General features: G+C 34.9%; 1 protein-coding gene across 2 annotated transcripts in view; it reads left to right on the top strand.

Moving 5' to 3' along the window:
* Positions 1-23,266, top strand: part of AGMO (alkylglycerol monooxygenase) — a 373,576-nt gene extending 350,310 nt beyond the window's left edge. For both annotated transcript variants that reach the window (XM_043872923.1, XM_043872920.1), the window contains one exon: positions 22,396-23,266. In XM_043872923.1, the coding sequence (XP_043728858.1) occupies positions 22,396-22,470 (75 nt within the window). In that variant the 3' untranslated portion in view covers positions 22,471-23,266. The remainder of the gene's footprint in view (positions 1-22,395) is intronic.
* The last annotated feature ends 813 nt before the right edge of the window (positions 23,267-24,079 follow it).

Raw genomic sequence — 24,079 nt, 5'->3', positions numbered from 1 at the left:
TGCAATATCTAATCATAAAATCATTATTTAAGTTTTTTACTTCTTCTTTGTAAATTTTGAGATAATTTGAAGGTAAAGAAGGTCTTGCTATATGAACACTGAGAGTTTTTGACTTTTAAATTGATAGAAATTGTTATGAAATTGATAAACTGCTTAACATGTGTCTAGCAATAAATGGGTAATTGATAGATATTGGAAGAGAGATAAAACTGTGTTCCTTATGTAGAATTTTTCTCCAGGAGAGTAAGTGGGTGTTCCTTGAAGGAAGCAAATTTTAAATTTAATTTTATGAGTGGCATGTTTAGCATTCAACCACACAATAGTTTTTTTTCAAAAGAGCTCCCATGTGTTTATTCTCTTTAAAAGGAATTCTACAGTTTATTTCCATTATGTCTGCAAACAAAAGCAAAGTAGTATATCCAGCTCATCAGAAAGATGAAAAAATATCAGACTTGACTGCTGAGAAATCACGACTCTGTATTTGATTTTTCAGGGGGAAAGAGAATTATGCATATGGTTGCCACTATTTGCCCTTTGTCTCAGTGAGGGAAATAAAGAATTCAAAGAAAAAAGCCAGGAGCAATTTTTTAAAAAATCATGTCATTTTTCCCCACTCTCTTTCTGTGATTATGATGTAGGTAGAGTTAGTTCATGAAAGTCACCTCTGCAGAAGTCAGCATTATCAGCCAGTTTCCAGAGTTTTGATAGATGACTTTAAAAAGCTGAGCTCTGGCTCCAGGAACTGACAGATGGACTTTAATTCCAAAAGGGTTGGAATAGATTCATGGAAATCACCCTGTAACTCTGATCCGGCACACATGTCCTCAATATCCAGAAGCCAGATAGGGGCCAAATGATTCTTCTACATTTTCTATTGGCCCAGTACCAAAGAGGCACACTGATTCAGAAAAATTTAAAATAAGTTTATCCAATTTGCCTCTCTCTCTTTCTAATCTTTGAGGGATGTAAAAGGAAACTGAATTGTGAAAAATTCTAATATCTTGATTTTGTTTTTCCTCTTCTACCAAATTTAATGAATACTTTCATGGTTTTCATTGTTTTATAAAATTTATGAATATCATTAACAAAAATAGCATCAGTATAAGCCTACTGATCACTTTGGAAACCTACTTTATTGAAAATTAGATTAATTGTATTTATTTTAAGGGACATGTGTTAAGAGCCATATATGATGAAGTTAATAATAATAATAATCAGATGCATTGAAATCAATTAATAATGAGTTCTAGACTTGGTTTTTACAATCAGTTCTAGAACTTAAATAGTTTTAAAATGAGGTTAATTTTCTACAGAAATAGTTGCAAATTCACACTTAATGTAACATTTCTAGACTGATGTGCTTAGTTGCTCAGTCATGTCCAACACTTTGCAACCCCACAGACTAGCCACCAGGTTCCTCTGTCCATGGGGATTCTCCAGGCAAGAATACTAGAGTGGGTTGCCATGCCTTCCTCCAGGGGATCTTCCCAACCCAGGGATGGAACCCCAGGTCTCTGGCATCGCAGGCAGATTGTTTACTGATTGAGCCACCAGGGAAGCCCTTCCAGATGGATACAATATATTATTTATTACATAGATTGTATTGTATTACATGTAAAGACTAACTTTGGTATGCTTAAAATAGTACATCAAGTGCTTTAGAGGGAAACAGATTGAATTGGATCTTTTTTCTGGGTTGCTGCATAAGATGTTCCGTAGCCATCTCTGCAGGCAATATGTAGTAAAAGCAGTAAAAGAAACAAAAGTGGAAAATCTAGAGGTTTAGAGGAGTTGAGTGAGATTATGGAAGATTCCATGAAGGAAGTAACATTGAAGCACATCTTGAAGAATGGGTGAGATTTAGAGAAATGGGGTTGGAAGAGAAGAGAATTAGAAGAGAGTATGAGGAGAGCAGGACAATAGGAAAGATCCAGGGTATATTTAGGAAGTAAGTAATAAACTGTCTGGTTTTTCTGAAAATATGCCAAGGGATTATCAGGAGAGTATAAAAATATTTTCTTATGTATTGATTCCTTGGGGAACTCATTCACTCTCATAGTTAAATCCCCTATAATCCTTTACATCCATATTTTATCTCTCTATCCCCACAGCCAAAACTATTCTAGTTCTGGCCACTGTCATCATCAGCTTATGGAGACAGCATCCTAACAGGGCTCTCCCACAATGTGCCAGCCATTACCCTCCACACCACAGCCGGGTGCTGCAGAAGAAAGAGAATCCTATTACTTCATGATGAAAGTCCCTCAGTTGCCTTCCCTGTCTTAGGCAAACCTTACCTCTCTCTACACTTTTCCTGCACTTTGAGGGTTAGACCTCCCTGAATATCTCTGAATTCTTTCAGGGAGTGGTCTTTTTTTCTCCCTGGATTCATGTCTCTGGACCCCCAGTTTTCCCTTCTTTTTCCCACTGGCAAACTCCCCTTTATCTCTGATGTTTAAAGAGCATTTTGTTTAATCGTGCCATCACTCCTTTATAAAGAGTTAGTTGAGGAAGTAATATGTTCCAGGCACTTCCTTCTTTCAAGACACGCCTTGATCTCCCGGACTGTGTTTTGTGGCCCCAATACACACAGCATCCTCTATTGTCATTGTCTGTGCAGTGATCTGTATTAACTAGTCCCATACAAATCTCATATGAGTAGAAATAGCCTGATGAAGGTTGATGAATATTGCATTGATAACCCATGCATGAATGTAATCAAACTTGAGCAAAAGTTAATAAACCTATATCAGTCTTTCTTGTACTACACATGATTCTACCAGATTTTCCTGATTTGAATGATCTCCTACTCAATTTATCTCATGTACCTCATACTTTTGTAATGGTATTCTCCTACAAAGTCATCCAATGAGTTATCTATTCTTCAGTATGGTTTTGAAAAGCCCCCATAGAAAGACTTCTTTTTCAAATTTCTTTCACTCTCAAATAAGTTCAAAGAGAGTCAGGCTAGCTCCCTCTCCAGCAAGGATGACCATGGACCCCTCGTTTCAATTGTGTTACTTCTCTTTCTCTCCACCCCAAGTCCAGTCCACTGCTCAGGCCCAGGGGAACATCATTTCTACTTTGAACTTATCCTGAACATTTATGGGTCTCATTAGCTTCCTCTTTTTAATTAAAAAATACTTGTAAGCTATAATTTTTCAGAAATATGGGGAAAAAATCCTTGATTTAACACTAACCAAACTTAGAATGAAAATTTTTATAGTTATCAACTATAGTCACTATGTTACACATTAGATCCTCAAATCTTATTCATCTTATACCTGTAAGTTTGTACCCTTTCACTAACATCTCCTTGTTCATTCATTTTCTAACCCATCTCCTACTGGCAACCACATTTCTATTCTATTTTTCTTTCAGTTCAACTTCCTTTCTTTTTTCTTGGGTTTCACATGTAAGTGATATCATGCAATATTGGTCTTTCCATGTCTGACATTTCAATTAGCATAATACCTTCAGGATGTATCCATACATGTTGTCACAAGTAGTAGGATTTTCTCAAATTTTTGGCTGAATAATTTATCATATTTTCTTTGTCCATTCTTCTGTCAGTGAGCATTTAGATTATTTCCATATCTTGGCTATTGCGAGGCTTCAGTGAACAGGAGTGCAGATATCTTTCTGAAATAATTAGTTAATTTCCTTTGATATGATGTATTACTGGAAGTGGAATTGTTGGATCATGTTGTTTTATCTTATTTCTCTATCACGTTAGTTCTAGTACCTATATTGCATGCATTACGTTCCTAGATAGGTACTAGGAATGTTATGCATGCCCTATAGATGTGTATTAGTCTGTTGATCCTAGAACTTCCAACTCTGCCATGCAATAAGTAACTCTTAGTTTTTTGTTTTATATAAAAAGAACATAAACAATATTATGGGCTTCTCTGGTGGCTCAGTGGTAAAGTATCTGCCTGCAATGTAGGAGCTTGCAGGAGACATGGGTTCGATCCCTGGGTCAGAAAGATCTCCTGGAGAAGGAAATGGCAACCCACTGCAGTATTCTTGCCTGGAGAATCCCAGGGACAGGGGAGCCTGGCAGGCTACAGTCTATGGGGTCACAAAGAGTTGGACACAGCTGAGTGACTGAGCAGCAGAAAACAATAGTATACTTGATTTCATCTGACGTATTCTTAATCCAATGTGCAGTTTGATCAAGTGGTATTTTTTGTGTTAGACTAACTTTTTACAATTAAAAATTTTATATTTTATTTCATTTTATTCCTATTTATATGTAATACATATAAAATTTTACTCAGAAGGTTTGGCTTATTCCTTTACCATAAAAATATAATTGCTATGGTATGAAAATCAAGACTGCTGGAATTTAGTATTACTCAGAAGTAGATCTGTACATTTGTGGCTACACTTGAAAAAAAGAAATGAGAAGAAGAGGAAAAGAATAAAAGAAAAAGAAATCCATTAAAATCATAGCCATGGAGAAAGTTTAGTTTTCTAACTCCCCTTTAAAATTTCCCTATGAGAACAGGCAACCCCTTCATAGACTTGAACATAGATGGGGTATGAGCACAGAGCCATGAATTCTCTGGTTGCTATTTGGCCTGAAGGTTTGCTGGAAGCATCACTGTCCTAGTTAGACTGTTTTCCAGCCTCTAAATGTACTAGAGCATGATTGTATTATGTGTTGACCCTGATTTATGTTGAAAACCCAGAAACATTTTTTCCAGAAGAACTGCTTTGTGTATGTGTGAGTCTTTGAGGCCTGGCCCCATCTGAGAGTTGACTGGCTCACCTCCGTGTACTGTTCATTTATTCAGATGGTTGGACTCAAAAGGAGGAATCTTTAAATATCCAGTGGTATTTTAGTGAAATAAATACTGTGAAGCAGATATGGGTTGTTTAAAATGTATCACTATGATGTAATATGTCAATGCTCAATTAGACGTTTGCATGCACCTTAAAAAAAAATCCCGTCTCCAGAGAAAAACTGATTGTCATATAAGGCCGTGTTTCAATTAAACCCACATCCCAAGCATTCTGAGTTCCAAATTCCTGAAACCCTCAAGTTAATGTCTTCCATGTTGTGGGGTTAATTTACATAAAGTTCTGGAGCTCCTGCTGCACTGTTTCAAATCTTGGTAGCTTTGATATTCTCCACAGTTCTATACACAAATATTATAAGCTAGTTTTCACAGAGACAAGTTATGATTATCGGCAAGAATTAGTTTCATACAGTGATCTCTTACCATATTGTATCAGAACACTACCCAGGCCCCCTTATTTCTGAACTTTGTTTTGCAGCCCCTATAAAACACATCTGTTCCACTGTGTGTTTTGAAAATTAAATGTACTAATATCATTCTGACTGACCCGGCCACCAAACTCATGTGGGAGAAATCCAGTCCACAACCCAAGCTGTGTTGAGACTTCAGGTCCTCTGGGAGCTTGTAGCTCAACTTCACCACAGCAAAGAAAAAAAAGAGAAAAAAGAAAAAAAGGAAAAAGAAAGAAAAGTAACATTTCTGAATATATGTGTTTTCTACTGATAACAGCATAGAAAAACTGAGTCAATTATAATGCACTTCCATCGATATCCATCCTGGTGCAGTTCTCAAGGGTCATGATAAGTCATCTCATCATGAGCTTCTGTGAAGTTTCTCTCTATAATTCCAGCTTTATAACAAGGGAAATCCCTATGCTAAATACCCTGTGATAGACTGATTTAATGTAGAAGAACATAATTAGGTAAAGAAAAAGATAATATTCCAACCTAAAATTAGTTAGCTCATAACAGAGAGTGGATACATGTCACACTGTAACAGAATTTGAATTGGATTTATTCATGTGAATGTTTGAAATAAAACTTCTGCCTTCATAGGTCTTAAATGATCGCTGCTATCAAAGATGCAGTTAGAAATAGCAGTGTTATCTAGCCTCCATATGTTTGAATTTTTAACAATTTTTTTCCTGTAATTGAGATCTAATCTTACTGCACTGTGGTCAGAAAAGATGACTGGAATGATTTCAATTTTTTTGAATTTACCAAGACTAGATTTATGGCCCAGGATGTGATCTATTCTGGAGAAGGTTCTGTGTGCACTTGAGAAAAAGGTGAAGTTGATTGTTTTGGGGTAACATGTCCTATAGATATCAATTATGTCTAGCTGGCCCATTGTGTCATTTAAAGTTTGTGTTTCCTTGTTAATTTTCTGTTTAGTTGATCTATCCATAGAACGCTAAAAGTTGAGGGCAAGTAAAGTGTTAGTTGCTCAGGTCATGTACAGATTCTTGTGACTGTAGCCCACCAGGCTCCTCTGTCCATGGGATACTCCAGGCAAGGATACCAGAGTGGGTTTTCATTTTCTTCTCCAGGAGAGCTTCCTAACCCAGGGATCAAACCCAGGTCTCTTGCATTGCCGGCAGACTATTTACTATCTAAGCCACCAGTTAAAACATCATTTTAAAACAAAATTTTTTATTCCAAAGAAGTCAAGCTGAATATTCCCCTGCATATTAAGGTAAAGATGAGTAACATCATATGTACATGTGTGCTGCTCTCAGAATTTGGAATTTAATGCTAAATCCTAGATGAACTCCGATATATTTAATCCTCACAAAAGTAAACACATTCATCGAATATGTATTACTACAGTAGTAGAGATTCAATGTTAAAAAGGAATAAACTTTACAGATAACCAGAAAACAATTTAGAGCTTATTATCCATTTCCTTCCTTCCTTTTTCCTTCCCTCCCTCTTGTCTTTTCTTTTCTTTTCTTTTCTTTTTTTCCTGCTAAGTTTTCCACTTAATCAAACGGCAAGATTGGTTTAGATTATCAGACATCTACATACTTTCCTTTGATTACTCTCTTCAGTAGCACAAGGGTTCTCAAACTTGAGTGCGTGAAGGAATTACCATAAAGGGTTTGTGTACATAACACCATGTGTATTATACTATATGGGTTATTTCAGGGAATTCCTAGGGTAATTTTAAACTCTGTACAACTTTTGTTGCATGTGCTAACTTCAGAAGCTAACCAAAGAGGTTCCACTTGCCTTTACTTATTTATGAAAATTATTAACACATTTCCCCAGAATCCAGAAAATATACCTTTTGGCATAATTATAAACACATTTATAGCTACAAAGATGCTTTCTGAAAACTCATACTGTACTAGGGTATATTTATTCCTTTATTCAATATCTTATATTGGTTATAAATTTCCCCCAGAATTTTTATAATATTGGTGTCTTTTTTTCTTTTCTTTCTTATTGGAGGATAATTGCTTTACAATATTGTGTTGGTCTCTGCCATACGTCAACATGAATTAGTCACAGGTATACATATGTCGCCTCCCTCCTGAGCCTCCCTCCCATCTCCCACCCCATCCCGTCCCTCTAGGTTGTCAGAGCTCTGGGTTTGGTTCCCTGTGTCACACAGCAAATTTCCACTTGCTATATGTTTCACATATGGTAATGTATATGTTTCCATGCTACTCTCTCAATTTGTCCCACTCTCTCCTTCCCCGTCCACAAGTCTGTTCTCTATGTCTATTTCTCCATTGCTGCCCTGCAGATATGTTCAACAGTAACATCTTTCTAGATTCCATCAGTTCAGTTCAGTTCAGTTCAGTCACTCAGTCGTGTCTGACTCTTTGTGACCCCATGAATCACAGCACGCCAGGCCTCCCTGTCCATCACCAACTCCCAGAGTTTACTCAAACTCATGTCCATAGAGTCGGTGATGCCATCCAGCCATCTCATCCCCTTCTCCTCCTGCCCCCAATCCCTCCCAGCATCAGGGTCTTTTCCAATGAGTCAACTCTTCGCATGAGGTGGCCAAAGTATTGGAGTTTCAGCTTCAGCATCAGTCCTTCCAATGAACACCCAGGACTGATCTCCTTTAGGATGGACTGGTTGGATCTCCTTGCAGATTCCATATGCATGTGTTAATACACAATATTTGTCTTTCTGTCTTACTTCACTCTGTATAATAAACTATAGGTACATCCACCTCATTCGGACTGACATAAATGCGTTCTTTCTTATAGCTGAGTAATATTCCATTGTTTGTATGTACCACAATTTCTGTATCCATTCATCTGTTTTAATGAATTCAAGTAATAATCTCTCTTCCCCCATCCCTTCTCATCTTTCTTTCTCACTTGAGAAACAATTGACCCTAAATTAAGGGCTAGGTAAAAATTAAAATTTTGAAAGCTTCATTTAGTAAAATGACCTAGAGAATACATTAATGGTGAAACTTCATTTTTTCCCCCACCTCAGCTTTCCTGAAATATGATTGTTATTTCTTGGACTATATACACAAACAGGCAAAGTATTTACCTCTGAAATTACTGTTGTCCTTAAAATTCATCATTTACCAATAACTATCAAAATTGTCCAGTACTTGTTTTTATTTCAGTATATGCCTCTGCAAATTTTCTAGGAATCACTGCTGCGGCTACTTCTCTGTACCTTTTTGATGATGTCCACTAAGTTATTTTTCCAAAGATGAATATAGCAGGTCTTAACTTTCTAAATTGCAGGCATCAGAGTGCCAGAAAGTCAGCTTATGTCCAGGAAGAAGCTTAGGGATCTTGATATTTAGAAATGCACGATTTGGGAATCATGTTTCCCATCCTTTGCCAGTCTCTTCACATATTCCACATGTGTAAAGAATGATTTTTTAAAAGTTTTTTTTTCCCCTGTCATTTCTGCTGTTATTTCAATTACCTTACTGTGGCAGTAATTAGGGCAAGATGAAGAAATACTGTGTTCTTTTTATTGCAAATTTAATTATTTGGGGGAACTATTCTGTGAACTTTCTACCATTATAATATTGTCTTGACCAATTCTATTATTTTTCAGACAATAGAACTAAGAATAGACTTTAGAGATTTTCTATTTTTATTCTTTCATTGAACAGAAAAAGAAACTAAAGAAACAGATATCCTGAGAAAATAAAATGACTCAACCATTTTATGACAGAAAGGACAAGAACCCAAGTTTCAAGGCTCTCAGGCCTGTGTTTTTCCCAAGTTATCAAACTTTGCTACGTTGAAGGCTCTTTATCCTTATGATAGGAGTTTTTTAAGGTGAATGGATAAGAAGATCTATTGGAATGAAAGAAGTAAAACTTATAATTTCTATTTATAGTTGTTTTAGCCTATCTTTCTTTGAAAAGAAATTTTGTTTTTATATGTCTTAGAATACACAGATAATGATTTAAGTAAAAAATTGTAAAGGTAAATATAATGAGGGGGAATAACTGTTATGATGTATTTTCAAATAAAGTTTGGAAAAACTAATCCGCCTGCAGTGCAGGAGATGCAGGATCAGTCCCTGGGTCAGGAAGACCCCCTAGAGGAGAAAACAGTAACCCATTCCAGTAGTCTTGCCTGGAATATTCCATGGACAGAGGAGCCTTGCCAGGGTGTCGCAAAGAGTCAGACACAGCTGAGCAGCAGCAGAAACATCAATAGTGATGATAACAAATCAATAATATCAACTAAACTATTGACATTTGTTGAAGCATTTCACATATGAAACTTGTAAATAATGTTATATTAACATTAATTTAATTACTCCAGTAACTCTGAAAGATTATCCATGCTCTTCAGGTGAAGCTACTTAGGCATACCAGCATTAAAAAACTTGTCCAGTGAGTGAATTAACATTAACTCTGTGGTTGACCTCGCTTTAGTAAATCATTTTTATTTTATATTTAACTTCAATATTGTGAAGAAAATTTGACCTGAAGATTTATAAATAACATACATATATATACACACACACATCATATATATATATATATATGCTCAGTCACTCAGTTGTGTCCAACTCTTTGTGACCCTGCAGACTGTAGTCTACCAGGCTCCTCTGTCCATGGGATTTTCCATGCAAGAACACTGGAGTGGGTTAACATTTTCTCCTCCAGGGATATGGATATATATACACATACATACACCAGTCTTTAATAAGTATGTTCATGAAAAACTATGAAGTTCTAAGTTCTATGAATTCAGGGCCTATACTGCTCACCAGTGAGTTCTGGCATAAAACAAGAGTGTGATAAATATTTGTGAACTGTATAGTACACAGTGGGGACAGATTCCATGTAATTTTTTTATATGTACATTCACCTTTGAACTAGGACTCATGCTACTATTTCTTATGGATGCCACACCTAGCACTAAATAAATAATCTTTTAACATTTCTCAAAAATATGTATTCTAAGAAATGCCACCATTATGGAATTACTTATTTATTGTAGAATTTTCAGAAAAACATTTTCCATTATATTACCCAGGATCCCTCTGGGTAGCATCTATATAAAAAACCAACTATTTTGACACAGTTTTAGCTATGCAAAGGAAATTTAATGGAACATGAGGGATCAAAACAGTAGTTTGGCAGTAGGTGTGGGATGGAGAATCATTAAAAATTATTACTTTTTCCATACTTTTGTTTTAAATAAAGAATTAAGGACACTTTAGGACATTAAAATATATAGTTCAGAAGGTTGGTGTTATGAAAATTCATTAGGAACATCGAACTCCCATACTCTTACAGGATGAGAAACATAATGGAAATACTCTAGACAATGATCAATCTATAATTGTACTTACCCACTGAAATCCTACTCTACTTGCAGTTATTATATGCAAGTTTTAAAAGCATTGTTTTAACTATGACCATCAGTGACACAGAGCTGGCATTTATAAAATCTCTAATGTTCCAAATTCTGCCTATAATTTTTATCTCTTTATCTTTCACTCTGTTTTCATTTTTAATTTATTGAATCTTTTTAGCACAAAAGTTAACACACTTCAGTCATCTTGTATCTTTATATAGCTTTAAAATCTAGAGAAAATGAGTCAATATTCACCATAATCTTATGAAAATTAGGGACACTATTCCTCCCATTTTATAGAGGCAGAAACTGAAATTCTAAGTAACCTCTGGAGTAAAATTAATTTGTGTTGAGTTGAGACAACCCTATCTTCTTATTCTTTTTCCAGAGTTCTGGTTTGACTAAGGTCACTTTATGTCCCAAGTTAATTCCAATGTGTATGTGGTTTATCACTCTTAGCCTCCACTCATTCATCCCTGATATTCAGATTTCCTGTCAGTAGCTTTGTTTTTGGATTTACAAGTGGTCACTTTGTCCAAAAATTTTTTTCTAGAACAATTTGAAAAACATTCCCTCTGTTGTTTTTATTCTGTAACATTTGTTCTTTGAAAGAGTCGAATTTAAAATCCATGTCAAAGAATATATAGTGCATCTTGGAGGTAAGAAAATTATGGCTAGACCAATAGATATATTGAAGAGAGTTGGCCTAGCCAAACATTCATTTTTGTGAATTAATGAGGTAAGAATAAATGAGTAATGTGTAAGGTAAAAAAATTAAATGCAATTCTGTTCTTTGGAACAGGGATATCACTTTGTTGTACCAGAAATTGAGCAGTCATGTAGAAATATAGATAACTGAAACTCCAATTCACTTCTTACATTGTTCATATAGATTCTTGATCTAATATTTCAAATACAGAAAACATTAAAAAATAATAAGCCTGTATGTGTATGTGAACTATAGGCATGAGTGAGTTATTTAAACCTTTCAGTTTTCAACTGTCATATCCAAGAAGTAGATTTATATTTATACTTTTTAAGCCAGGAAAACTCATCTTAAATTAAAATGTAAATCAACATCTTCTCTTGGTCTTTGGACCTGATATTAAAATAAAGAGAACCCTAGGTGATAATGCAACATCTGATTGTTTTTTGCCCAGAGTTGTGGGAAAAACTAAGAAATCAAGTGAATTGAGTGCACATTTTGACCTTGCTGTTTCATAAAGAAACATTGACCAACCCCGTAATGTGGAAATTTCACATCTTTCCAATTCTCTCGTATAATTTGAACTCTTTCCCAGCAGCTCATGTTATCATGTTTCCTTTAATAATCCTTGCTTTCATAATTAAAGCCATTATTAGTATTATCCTCATCATCAGCATTGCTGTTGTCATTATCACTATTTGGAGCAGAGAAGATGCAGGGTTTTTGTTCAGGCTCACACCATTTTTATTATAGCTTAAAAGCTAGAAAATATGCTCTTTGAATGCTTGTCGTGTTTATGTAATCAGCTCCTACATTGCCAAGGCTTATTGAAAACAGCTGGGTGCCTGCTGCCTGCCTCACCCTTTGTTGGAACTGTTGCCAGAACAGGTAGTCAGAAATGGAAAGTAAGGAAAAATTCAGGCATCTGGGTGTCTCTCAGGAAAGCAGCTGTGGCTTCCTTAGGAAGCAGTCATTGTTTCCCATCAGCCAAGACTCTGTATCCCCTTGGGTCCAGTTTTGGCATGGCTGGCCTAGGAGGATGCGGTTTATGACTTAGGACTTACGCGAGAAAGCATTTGGGCAGTCCCATCTCTGGCAGAACATTGAGAGAAACTCCCCCAAGCTGCAAGCCATATGTGAGCTGTTGGCCTTCTATTTAGCCTACTCTGGGAAGTTCCCATTTACTGAGGCTCTAATCGTTCCTTTGACACAAGCAAAAACAATACAAAAGGATCTTTGCAAAACATATCCTTCCAAGATATACTGTCCTGTTTTTAAAACCAGACAGCACTATTATTTCTATAAACATGGCATTTCCCACCAACCCCCCACCTCCCCACAAATGAACTCATTTCTTTAAGAGACTTGTTTGGTTTCCTAGATAGAAGGCAAGTACAAAGAGCTTTTCTTTTTTTTAACAGTAGGGTCAAAGTCCTGGATGAGCAGTGTTGAATGATATTCTGCAGGCGCAAATATATTCTCTTCCAGATACAAATTTTTGTACATCAAGTTTTAAAAGTTATTTATGTGTTGATTTATGTCAGAGAAATGCCAGGAGCACTGCTACGCAGGATATACTGAGAATCAATGTGCTATTGTGGTAGGATTATATAGCAAGGAATTCTCATTTACCAGGAAAATGGCATTTTGATGGATTAGGACTATATGATTTTCTTGATAGTTTTTGTTGAAGCAAAGCTCTGATTTTAACATGTAAATACTTTTCATTTTAGTAGTCAGAAAGGGCACTAGAAAGGTGTGGTACTTTGAATTTTAGATAAAATATCATGTTTTTTTTAGCATTACGAGAGTCCTGTTAGGACACTTAAGGACCATGATTAATCCAGCAACATTTTATTCAAGAATCTTCAGTTTCAAAACATACTAGGTATGAGGCAAACAAGTTTATGCCAATGTGAGGCATATTTGGGAAAACTGAAGTTTTATTTCTAGTTGTAACTAGACTTATTTGCAGAAATATAAAAGTAAAAATTATAATAGTAATTTTTAAATTCATTGGATTATACTTTTTAAAAAAGTGAAGTCATAGCACACATTACAAGGAATCAGGTTATTTTTAATGGTTTACCCATTGCTAATTTTAATACATAAAAATGTCTCAGTGCAGAGTTAAACTAGGTAATGTTCATTGAGTTCCTTTATTTTTCCTACTCTTGTTTTATTCTCAACTTTTTAGAAACCAAAACAGACTATCCTTAACATTTTTCATTGCCCTGATTTTTTCCCTTCTCACATTCATAAAAAATTTAAAAAAATGTGAAGCTCCATAATAAGTGTAAGAGGAAGGTTATGAGTGTAAAACGACTCTATCCACAAAATATATCTTTCCTAAGATGTTTTCCCAAAAGAATGGTCATCATTCATCTGAATATTCATTCTCCAAGTGATACCTGTTCTGTTATTAATTTGACTTTATTATAACCCTGTCTTCATGTCTCCATATTGTTTACCATAGTTCAAGAAAATTTTATAAAATTTCATCATTATCATTAAGAACTTGGACCATTAGAAAAATATAAAGTGAGGCTTCTGTTTTGACAAGGCAAGTATTCTGATCATACTTTGAGTATAAGTCATGTCTTATCAACTTTGGTTGTCTAATTTTCCTCTATGTGTTACTTGTGGTAAGTTGGGTATTTCTTTGTACCTGTCCTTTTGAAAAACTTTAACAAAAAAACTAATCTGGAAAAAACTGAGAAGAGGGAAGCCTGGATATTGAGAGTATATGTATTAAAATATTTAGAAAATTTAGAGAAAATATTTAGGAAATCAATGTAAGTTGAAGATGCATCATTGCATATAAGGAAAGATAAGAATGTAGTAAATAATCAAAGAAAGTGAAAGTGTTAGTCACTCAGTCATGTCCAGTTCTTTGTGACCCCATGGACAGGCAGCTGGCCAGGCTCCTCTGTCCATGGAATTCTCCAAGCTAGAATACTGGAGTGGGTAGCTATTCACTTCTGCAGGGGATCTTCCTGACCCATGGATCAAACCTGGATCTCCTGCATTGTAGGCAGATTCTTTACCATCTGAGCCACCAGGGACTTAAAAATCCATGTTACTAGATGGCCGGACTCATAGAGTAATGGTTGGTAATGCTGGAAATATTTAAAATAATATATCTATATAGACACTTTATTCATAACTTTGAATTCAGAGAGGAAAAAGTCCACAGATGTTTTTGGGAAATGCAGCATCTATTTTCACTTTATGCTAATTATGGTTTATTCAGCTTCCACCAGATGGTTTTGTATACACGGTAGCTAGTTCATGCCAACTGTCTTCCAGTATATTCTCTGCATTATAGGTAGGTTTTAGAGACCTCTAAGTGATCTCTAATCTTCTTACTAATATTATGGCTTTCAAATGTCATTGTGATATCTCCAAGGTGGTCTGAGTAAACAATAGGATATTCTATAGGAATATCCTGCTGAAAAGGAGAAACAAGTTCTTGAGCAATTTAGATTTTAAGAAGTGAATAAATTATTGTACACAATAGGAGTTAGTTATCTCTGGGGAACTGAAGAAATGGTTGCAATAAAGATTCTGCATTTGTTGTCTAAATTACTTAGTACTTTTTTGGTCATGAATCTTTGCCCCCCACTGAGTAGAAAAATAATAAAATACCTGATTTTTCTGGTGTTGGAGTTCAGCTGAATTATTTTAAAACTTTGTTTATTTTGTGTTTGTTTTCTTTTTAAAAACATGATTGTGGTATGTTTAGTGTATTCTCTTGTTTAAACATTAATTTCAGAAAATATTTAATGTTTGAGGAAAACATATATTCTTTTCAAATAAGCCACTGTTAGTACATGGACATTCACATGAACTTTCTTTTCATATTGTTATTCCTTAATTAATAACATTAATATATACTTTTAAGCAAATGTAAAATTATACTGTTTGATTTAGTGTCTAAATAGTAATGAATCTTTATAAGACTTCATATTAAATGTAGCTGTGATTATACTTTCCCTTATATAGAGTACAGAAGTAAAAACAGAACACAAGACTTCCAAGTAAAAGGTGCAGTGTCTAGAAATATTTCTCTTAAAGCCTTTTGTTTGTCTCCATATGACTCAGTATAGCCTATGTATGAACAAAATACTGAACAATATATTTGAATGTTTTCATTTCAGAAGGACCTTCAATACATGTGGCTTCACTTTCGATTCTAGTTCTGTTTGTGTTTATTTCTTCTCTTGCATTCATAGGAAATAGAAATATTTTGTATCCATTCAGGTCTGATTTTAAATCCCTATCTATATAGTAGACAGTAGTCATCTTTAAAAAATACATATTGTTCAAAAGTATACTTAACAAAGAATTGGTTTTATTTTTCTTCACATGAGTCAGTAAAACTTCTGTATGTTTAATGTGTTTCCCTTAAAAGAAATTGCTGCTGTTATGGTTGTTCCCCTTGTGTTAAATAGCCAGGTAACTTGTATCTTATGGACTTCATCAATATCAGAGAAAGAATTTTTAAATAAAAATATACTCTTCACTCTATAGGGTGTGATTTGTTAGTGATACTAAATAGGCACATTCATTCCAGAAGAATTTTAGGAAATCAACATGGAGGTCTAAATTTGGCTGAAAATGTACACAGTGAAGTACAATCATACTTTGAAGATATTACAGATTTGGTTCCAGAACACCATAGTAAAGGAATACTGCACTGAGTTACACAAATTTTCTGGTTTCCCACTGCATATAAGTTATGTTTACAGTATACTATAGTTTCTTAGGTGTATAATTCAATCATGTCTTTAAAAATTTTATATACCTTAATTAAAAATGCTTTATTGCTAAAAATGCTAACCATAACCTAAACCTTTAGTGAGTTATAGTAGTACCATCAAAGACCAAATATCACCAAAACAAATACAATAATAATAAGTGTGAAATTTGTGAGAATTACCAAAATGTGATACAGAGATAGGAAGTGAACAATTGTTGTTGGAAAAAAATAGCACCTATAAACTTGCTCCATGCAGATTTGACACAGATTATACTGTACTGATTTCAGACCATACTACAAAGCTACAGGCATCGAAGCAGTATGGTACTAGCACACAAACAGGCATATAGATTATGGGTTAATCTAGACCCATTAATTATATATAGCCAAACATATATGACCCAAACAGACATTTAGATCAATGGAACAAGACAGAAAACCCAGAAATAAACCCAGACATTTCTGGTCAATTAATCTATGATAAAAGATGCAAGAATATACAATGGAGAAAAGACTATCTCTGCAAAAAGTGGTGCTGGGAAAATTGGGCAGTTACATGTAAGATAATGAAATTAGAACATTCTTTTATACCCTATATAAAAATAAACTCAAAATGTATTAAAGACCTAAATGTAAGACTGGATACTATAAAACTACTAGAGAATAACATAGGCGGTACACTCTTTGACATAAATTGCAGTAGTATTTTTGGGAGGATTCATCCCCTAGAGTAATAGAAACAAAAACAAAAGTAAACAAATGGGACCTAATTAAACTTAAAGCTTTTGCACAGTAAATTTAGTCTATAAACAGAACAAAGAGATGGCATATGGAGTGAGAGAAAATATTTACAAACAATGCTACTGATAAGGGATTGATTTCAAAAATATAGAAACAGCTCATATAGCTAATGCCAAAAAAACAAACAACCCAAACAAAAATGGACAGAAGGCCTAAACAGACATTTTTCCAAAGAAGGCAAACAGATAGACAACAAGCACATGAAAAGATGCTCAACATCCCTAATTATTAGAAAAATACAAATCAAAACTAAAATGAGGTATCACTTCACACCAGTGAGAATGGCCATCATTAAAATATCTACAAATAAATGTTGGAGAGGGTGTGGATAAAAAGGAACCCTTCTTCACTGTTGGGCTTCCCTGATGGCTCAGTCAGTAAAGAATCTGCCTAAGATTCTTTGATTCCTGGATTGGGAAGATTTCCTGGAGAAGGGAATGGCAACCCACTTCAGTATTCTTGCCTAAAGAATTCCATGGACAGAGGAGATTGGTAGGCTACAGTCCATGTGATTGCAAAGCATTGGAAATGACTGGGCAACTAATAATTTCCTTTTATACACAGTTGGTGAGAATGTAAATTGGTGCAGCCACTATGAAGAACATTATGGAGGTTCCTTTACAAAACTAAAAATAGTATTACCATATGATCCTGCAATCCCACTCTTGGGTGTATATCTAGAGAAAACCATAATTCAAAAACATGCCAATTTTCAGGAGCACTGTTTACAGTATCCAAGATAGAGAAGCAACCTAAATTTCCATCGACAGATTAATGCATAAGGAAGATGAGGTACATATATACAATAGAATATTATTGTTGTTCAGTCGCCCATTTGTGTCCAACTCTTTGTGACTCCATGGACTGCAGCAAGCCAGGCCTCCCTGTCCCTCACCATCTTCAAAAGTTTGCCCAAGTTCATGTCCATTGCATCTGTGATGCCATCCAGCCATCCCATCCTCTGACACCTCTTCTCCTACGTTCAATCTTTCCCAGCATCAGGGATCTTTCCAATGAGTCAGCTGTTCGCATCAGGTGACCAAAGTTTTGGAGCTTCAGCTTCATCATCAGTCCCTCCAATGAATATTCAGGGCTGATTTCCCTTAAGATTGACTGGTTTGATCTCCTTGCTGTCCAAGGGACTTTGAAGAGTCTTCTCCAATACCACAGTTTGAAGGCAATAGAATATTACTCTGCATAAAAAAGTGAGATCATACTATTTGCAGCAACATGGATGAACCTAAAGAGTACCTTATTAAGTGAAGTAAGACAAATATTATTATATGATATCATTTATCTGTGGAATCTAAAAATAAAACACAAATAAACTTATTTATGAAACAGAAATAGACTCACAGACATAGAAAAAAATATATGGTTACCAAAGAGGATAAAGGGGGAGGGATGAGAGAGAAATTAGGAGTTTAAGATTAACATATATACACTACTAAATATAAAATAGATAACCAACAATGACCAACTATATAGCACAGGGAACTATACCAGGTATCTTGTAATAACCTATAATGGAAAAGAATCTGAAAAAGAAGATATATATATGTGTATAACTGAATCACTTTGCTGTATACCTGAAATTAGAACAACATTGTAAATTAACTGTATTTCAATTTTTAAACGTTAAAAAAAATTAGATGCTGGATTTGCTCCATTTTTAACAAGGTCTCTATCTAACAGGGAGGAGCAGCACAATGACATGTCAGTTCCCACTGACATTTTATTATAGATTAATGGCTCAGATTAGCCACCTGCCAGATGATGAACTTTTGGGAAAGGGGTGGAGAAAATGTGGAGAGCATCTGTACAGGCCAAAGATCAAGCATCAGAGTCCAGGGATCTGGGAAGTCAAGGAAATAGCCTGAAGACAAGGGCCACTAATGATGTGTTACATGGGGAGGGCTTGACACCAAGAGTGAACTTCCTCTGTTTCATATTTTGAATCCAGCTGTTAAAATCATGGGACCTGCCCAGACCTAGAGTAAAATAAGTGTTCACTGAGTTTGTTTATGTATCCGGAAACATCATATCTAGAGATTAGGGAAGAATATTGTTAAAAAAAAAAATGCTATGGTTGTCATTTACTCTTACACTAGCCTAAGTAGTGATTCTCCTGCCTTCATTGTACAAATAGTTGATTGAGAAATATTTTAATGAATATTTTATCTTGAATGACACCTTTAACCTGATCAAATATAGAGAACTAAAAGGAACAGCCTAATACAGAAATTGAGAGAAAGGTTGGATGAGGGAAAATTTTAAATGAAATGACTGTAGTAATCAAGTGATCATACTGAGTCCATGTTAAGTAATTTTCCATGTTAAAATTATATATGAAATACATGTTTAGATCTATTATATATATAAATACATTGAAAAATATAAAAGCAAATCAGTGTTTTCTTACTTAACTATTTTCTAATAAAGCAGGTTGTCTAGTTCAGTCATGGATATTTTGAGAAGGACCTATTCATTGTGTTTACTTTCTATGATCCTGTGCCAATTTGGATTTCATTATATATAAAAAAAAACCCTACTTTATGCATGAAATATTGATTGTGAAGAGGTCTTAGAAATCCAGTAGTTACTGGCCAAATATATAGGTGATTACAAAAAGAGAAAATGAATTCATTATTGATGTACACATTCACTGAACTAATTTTCCAGGATGTGTAGTTTGATTTTCTGGAGTTCATTAAGTAAACAAAAAATATCATGCCAGTTCCGATATTTAATATTTCATGATTAATATTCTTATATTTAATATTTACTCTTTGGTAAAACACATAAATTATGAGTTCCCATTGCTCACCAACAAACTGTTTGCTAATTCTCCAAGTTTGCCATGAAAATAAAGCATTATAATCTAATAAAGGCACCTAAGACAGTGCCCAGCATAAGCAAGGGTCTCATTGCACATTAATCTTAAATGTGAATCTGATCCCTTTCTTCATTAGCTTTTCTTCTCCATCTATTTGGAGGGGTAACACATAGGGGCCTGAAAAAAAAATAGGAAAGCAAAAACAGAAAATAAAACCACAAACTGTGCAACATTGCATTTTTTTGGTAAGAAGCTCAGTTGTATCCAACTCTTTGTGACCCCTTGGACTGTAGCCTGCCAGGCTCCTCTGCCCATGGAATTCTCCAGGCAAGAATACTGGAGTGAGTTGGCATTCCCTTCTCCAGGAGATCTTCCCAACCCAGGGATCGAACCCAGGTCTCCCTCATTACAAGCAGATTCTTTACCATCTGAGCCACCAGGAAAGCCCTAAAAGGACTTTGGTTAATTGGAAAAGACAAGATCCCTGTGTTTCAGTTAGGACAGCTCCTTAAGAAAGTAGGACTGGAATTATAGTTTCAAAAGTAGAAAGATATAGTTGAGAGGTAGTGAATTAACAGCAAAGGCGTGTACTAAATTATAATCTTTTTCATTCTCTTGTTAGATCAAAAGTTCTTAATGTTCAGAGATCCAAGATGAAAGTACAGATCATCTATCTGGTAGGGAGTAGGGACTAGAAGAATTATGACAGACACAAAATTGTACATACAGTTTTACAGATTTCACTGAAATCATACTCCCTAGACTTCAACCAATGAAATAATCCGTGTGACCCTAGGCACTAGATTCAAAACCAATGAAAACTTTTACTGCCAAATATATTTCAGATCCCAGTGCCTTGCCCAGCACAAGTTGCTCAATTAATATTGTGTACCTAAATTAAACTATTTACACTGATATCATAGATTTATCATCTCTGTTCCATTTGAAGGCTGTCTTCTCGGCTATCCCTCTGTCAGCACTGACCCATATTCGTATATAAATGTAATTCACTGTGCAGTCTACTACCTTTCACAAATACTTCCTTTTCTTGATATTTCTTTACTTGGTACCACCTTGAGAAATCCCATGAGGTCATTTTACTTGAATCACAGTCAAAAGAAACAAAATAAAAACCAGCCTTTAAATAAACTGCATTTGATTTCTGAGGCAACTCCAGAATGTTAATGTTATTCTTAACGCCTGCCTCAATATAACTTTTTATTTTATTCTTGCTACATTTTTTTATACTGTTGATGTTATAGGCTGGAAGTAACACATGGATTTGAATAAAACTATCACATTAGTTAATATGAAGGATAATGGTTCTGCAAGAAAAAGAAGGTTCATATGAAACTGAACGACCTATAATCTAATTATCCATCTAATCTAAATATCCAGGTTTAAGCAGCTCTTGTTGTTATTTTCATATCCAGGCTTTAATAGCAAAATCACAGCAGTTCAAGGTATTTTCTGTGACTGCATGATTGGACTCAGCTAACGGCCTTGGCTTCATTTTAGTCTGTAACCCCAACCATTCCCCATGCCTTCATCTTTTTACTTAAACATGTTTCTTTGTATGCATTTTACTGGATCTTTCTGTAATAGTGATCATTTAGGGAAGAGGCACAGGGTCATATTTTAATCTTTTGAAGAAGTTTACACAATAAAAGAAAATATTGAGAAACTTTCACAGCTATCCACATGTCCCCAACTGTTTAAACATTTTTCATCATCACTCTAATAACACCTAAAATGGGGATCGTGAAAGTAATCATATAGCTTAATTTAATGCATAGATAAAGGGAAAGGTTGACTTTGGAAACCTCCGAGGTGTAAGGACTATGACTAGTGCCTAGATGTTACCTCAAGAAGAGTCAAAGAACTGTGTGTTTGGGTCATTATGGCATTTAGATGACACACAGTGAGAAATTCTGCAACCTGTGAATTCTTACTGAGGATGGCTGAATTATTCTTGCTAGGATTATAAGAACTCGACAATTTTATTTGGCTAAATTTTGATGATTTATTGGGAATGTGTGGTGTCACTTGAAAGCAAAAGGAATAAACTCAGTGAACTCTGATGGCTGCTTATCGTGATTCAGCAATTTCTTAAATTTTAAAGAGAATTTTGCAGTTACAGTTTTATATATGGTAAGATCAAGAGACTAAAAAGTTAAGTCAGCAGTCTTTAGAATTTAATTCATGTTGGGTGAAGTTCATGATATGGTAGGCCACATTGCCTCAGAGAGGAATGACTTCTTAATAACATTTTTATTTCTCCTTTTCCAAAGGCTTCTTAAACTATATAAATAATGAGGTTGTTTAGTACAATACAAACAACATGCAGTACGTTGCATGTTGCAAATGCCAGAAGACAGTTCTGTTTCATTCACTAATTTTATAGCCTCATCCCTAGAAATGACCCAGAACTGTAAGGGTATTTTTTTTAAGCCACAGAAACAAAACTTTTTAACCCTACTCTTCATATAATATGTTTTGAGCTGGATTGGCTAAATTCTATCACTGAACAACTGCTAGCTTCAATCTGAATAATTTAATTGCTTAAATTATGTGTATTCACTTTCCCCTAGAAAAGTATTTCTAACTCAGTTGAACTGAAGTGTTGAATCCATTTTAATTGTTCTTCCTCTCTGTGTTTTATTTCTTCAGATTTTTTTTTCCATCTGCATTGCTTTCTGGGGAGTAAGGAGTGTGAAGCAACTTGTCTCAGACCCTTGGAGATAACCTACGTTTGTACCCAATTCTCTTGTTTTAATCATTTGTCCATAATTGTAATATGTTACTACTGTCTATGGAAATATAATTGTCTTATATAATGATTGTATGAACAGTTTTTCTAATGAAAGGTAGATAACATCTATATACTCTTGCTTCCTTTTCACATTTATCATTCTCTATTAAAATTAAAGTCAGCTGCAGTTACTTTATTGCTAGGATGGAAAGAAAATGATGTCAAATAGAATGACATTATGTACACTGATAACATCTAAGCCAATGAGTATGAGAAGAAGTAATAAAACTTCAAAACAGCTGAAAGAATGAAGATTTTATTTTCATTGGTTTGACAATTTTTCACTTGCTCTCTGCTAAAATTGTGCTTGGAAACATATTTGTTGTCATAAAGATGTATTACATGAGTTGTCTGCCTAAGGCTAGGTTTACCTTTGAAAGCCATATAACGTAAGGAGTAACATTACACAAAATGACATCACCGACATGAAAATGAAATCACCGACATGAAAATGAAGAGGATTTGTCAGAATTCATTTATTCAACAGATTATTTGTGATGCATATGTATAATATGTTTGGTCAATTTAATCTGGCAGATTGAGGGGTGTGGAGTATTTCTGCATTATTTTAAATTGTCTCACAATCATATTAATAAGACTCTCTAAATAAAATTGCCCCAGGTGCAGTTCTGTGTACAGCCCCATTCTGTGTACATTTTTCATGGGAATTGTAAAAATTTGCCATGTGTTTCGTTAGGAGGTAACTGACAGAGATAAACAGGAAATGGTTCAAACTTTCCTTCTTCTAGTATTTCTTAGATTTTTTTGTTGTTGTTTAATTTTTTTTTTCTATATTGAAGGATAATATCTTTACAAAGTTGTATGGGTTTCTATGCAAATCAGCAATGCAAATCAGCTCTGAGTATGTATATACCCCTTCCCTCTTGAAACTCCCTCCCACATTCCTCATCCCACCCCTTTAGGTCCTTAGAGATCACCAGGCTGGGCTCCCTATGTTATGTAGCAGCCCCCCACCAGCTATCTATCTTATACATGATAGTGTATATATGTTGATGCTACTCTTTTAATTTATCCCACCCTCTCCTTCTCCTGCTGTGTCCACAGTCCATTCTCTACATCTGAGTCTCTATTCCTGCCCTGCAAACATGTTCATCAGTACTGTTTTTCTGATTCCATATGTATGCATTAATATGTGATATTTGTTTTTCTCTTTATGACTTATTTCACTCTGTATAACAGGTTCTAGGTTCATCCACCTCAGCTCAGCTGACTCACATTCATTCCTTTTTATGGCTGAGTAATATTCCATTGTCTAAAGGTACCACACCTTCTTTATCCATTCATCTGTCAGTGGACATCTACTTTGCTTCCATGTCCTAACTATTTTCTATGAATATTGGCATACATGTGTCTTTTTGAATTATGGTTTTCTCAGGGTTCACGCACAGTAGTGGGATTGCTGGGCCATATGGTAATTTTATTCCTAGTTTTTAAAGGAATTTCATACCACTCTCCATAGTGGCTGTAACACTTTAAATTCCCACCAACAGTGTAAGAGAGTTCCCTTTTCTTTGCATCCTA

The sequence above is a fragment of the Cervus elaphus genome, chromosome 18 (genome assembly GCF_910594005.1).
Source record: "Cervus elaphus chromosome 18, mCerEla1.1, whole genome shotgun sequence".
In the NCBI taxonomy this organism is placed as follows: Eukaryota; Metazoa; Chordata; class Mammalia; order Artiodactyla; family Cervidae; genus Cervus; species Cervus elaphus.
The sequence above is the reverse complement of the archived record's forward strand: the minus strand, read 5'-3'. Positions and strand labels throughout refer to the sequence as shown.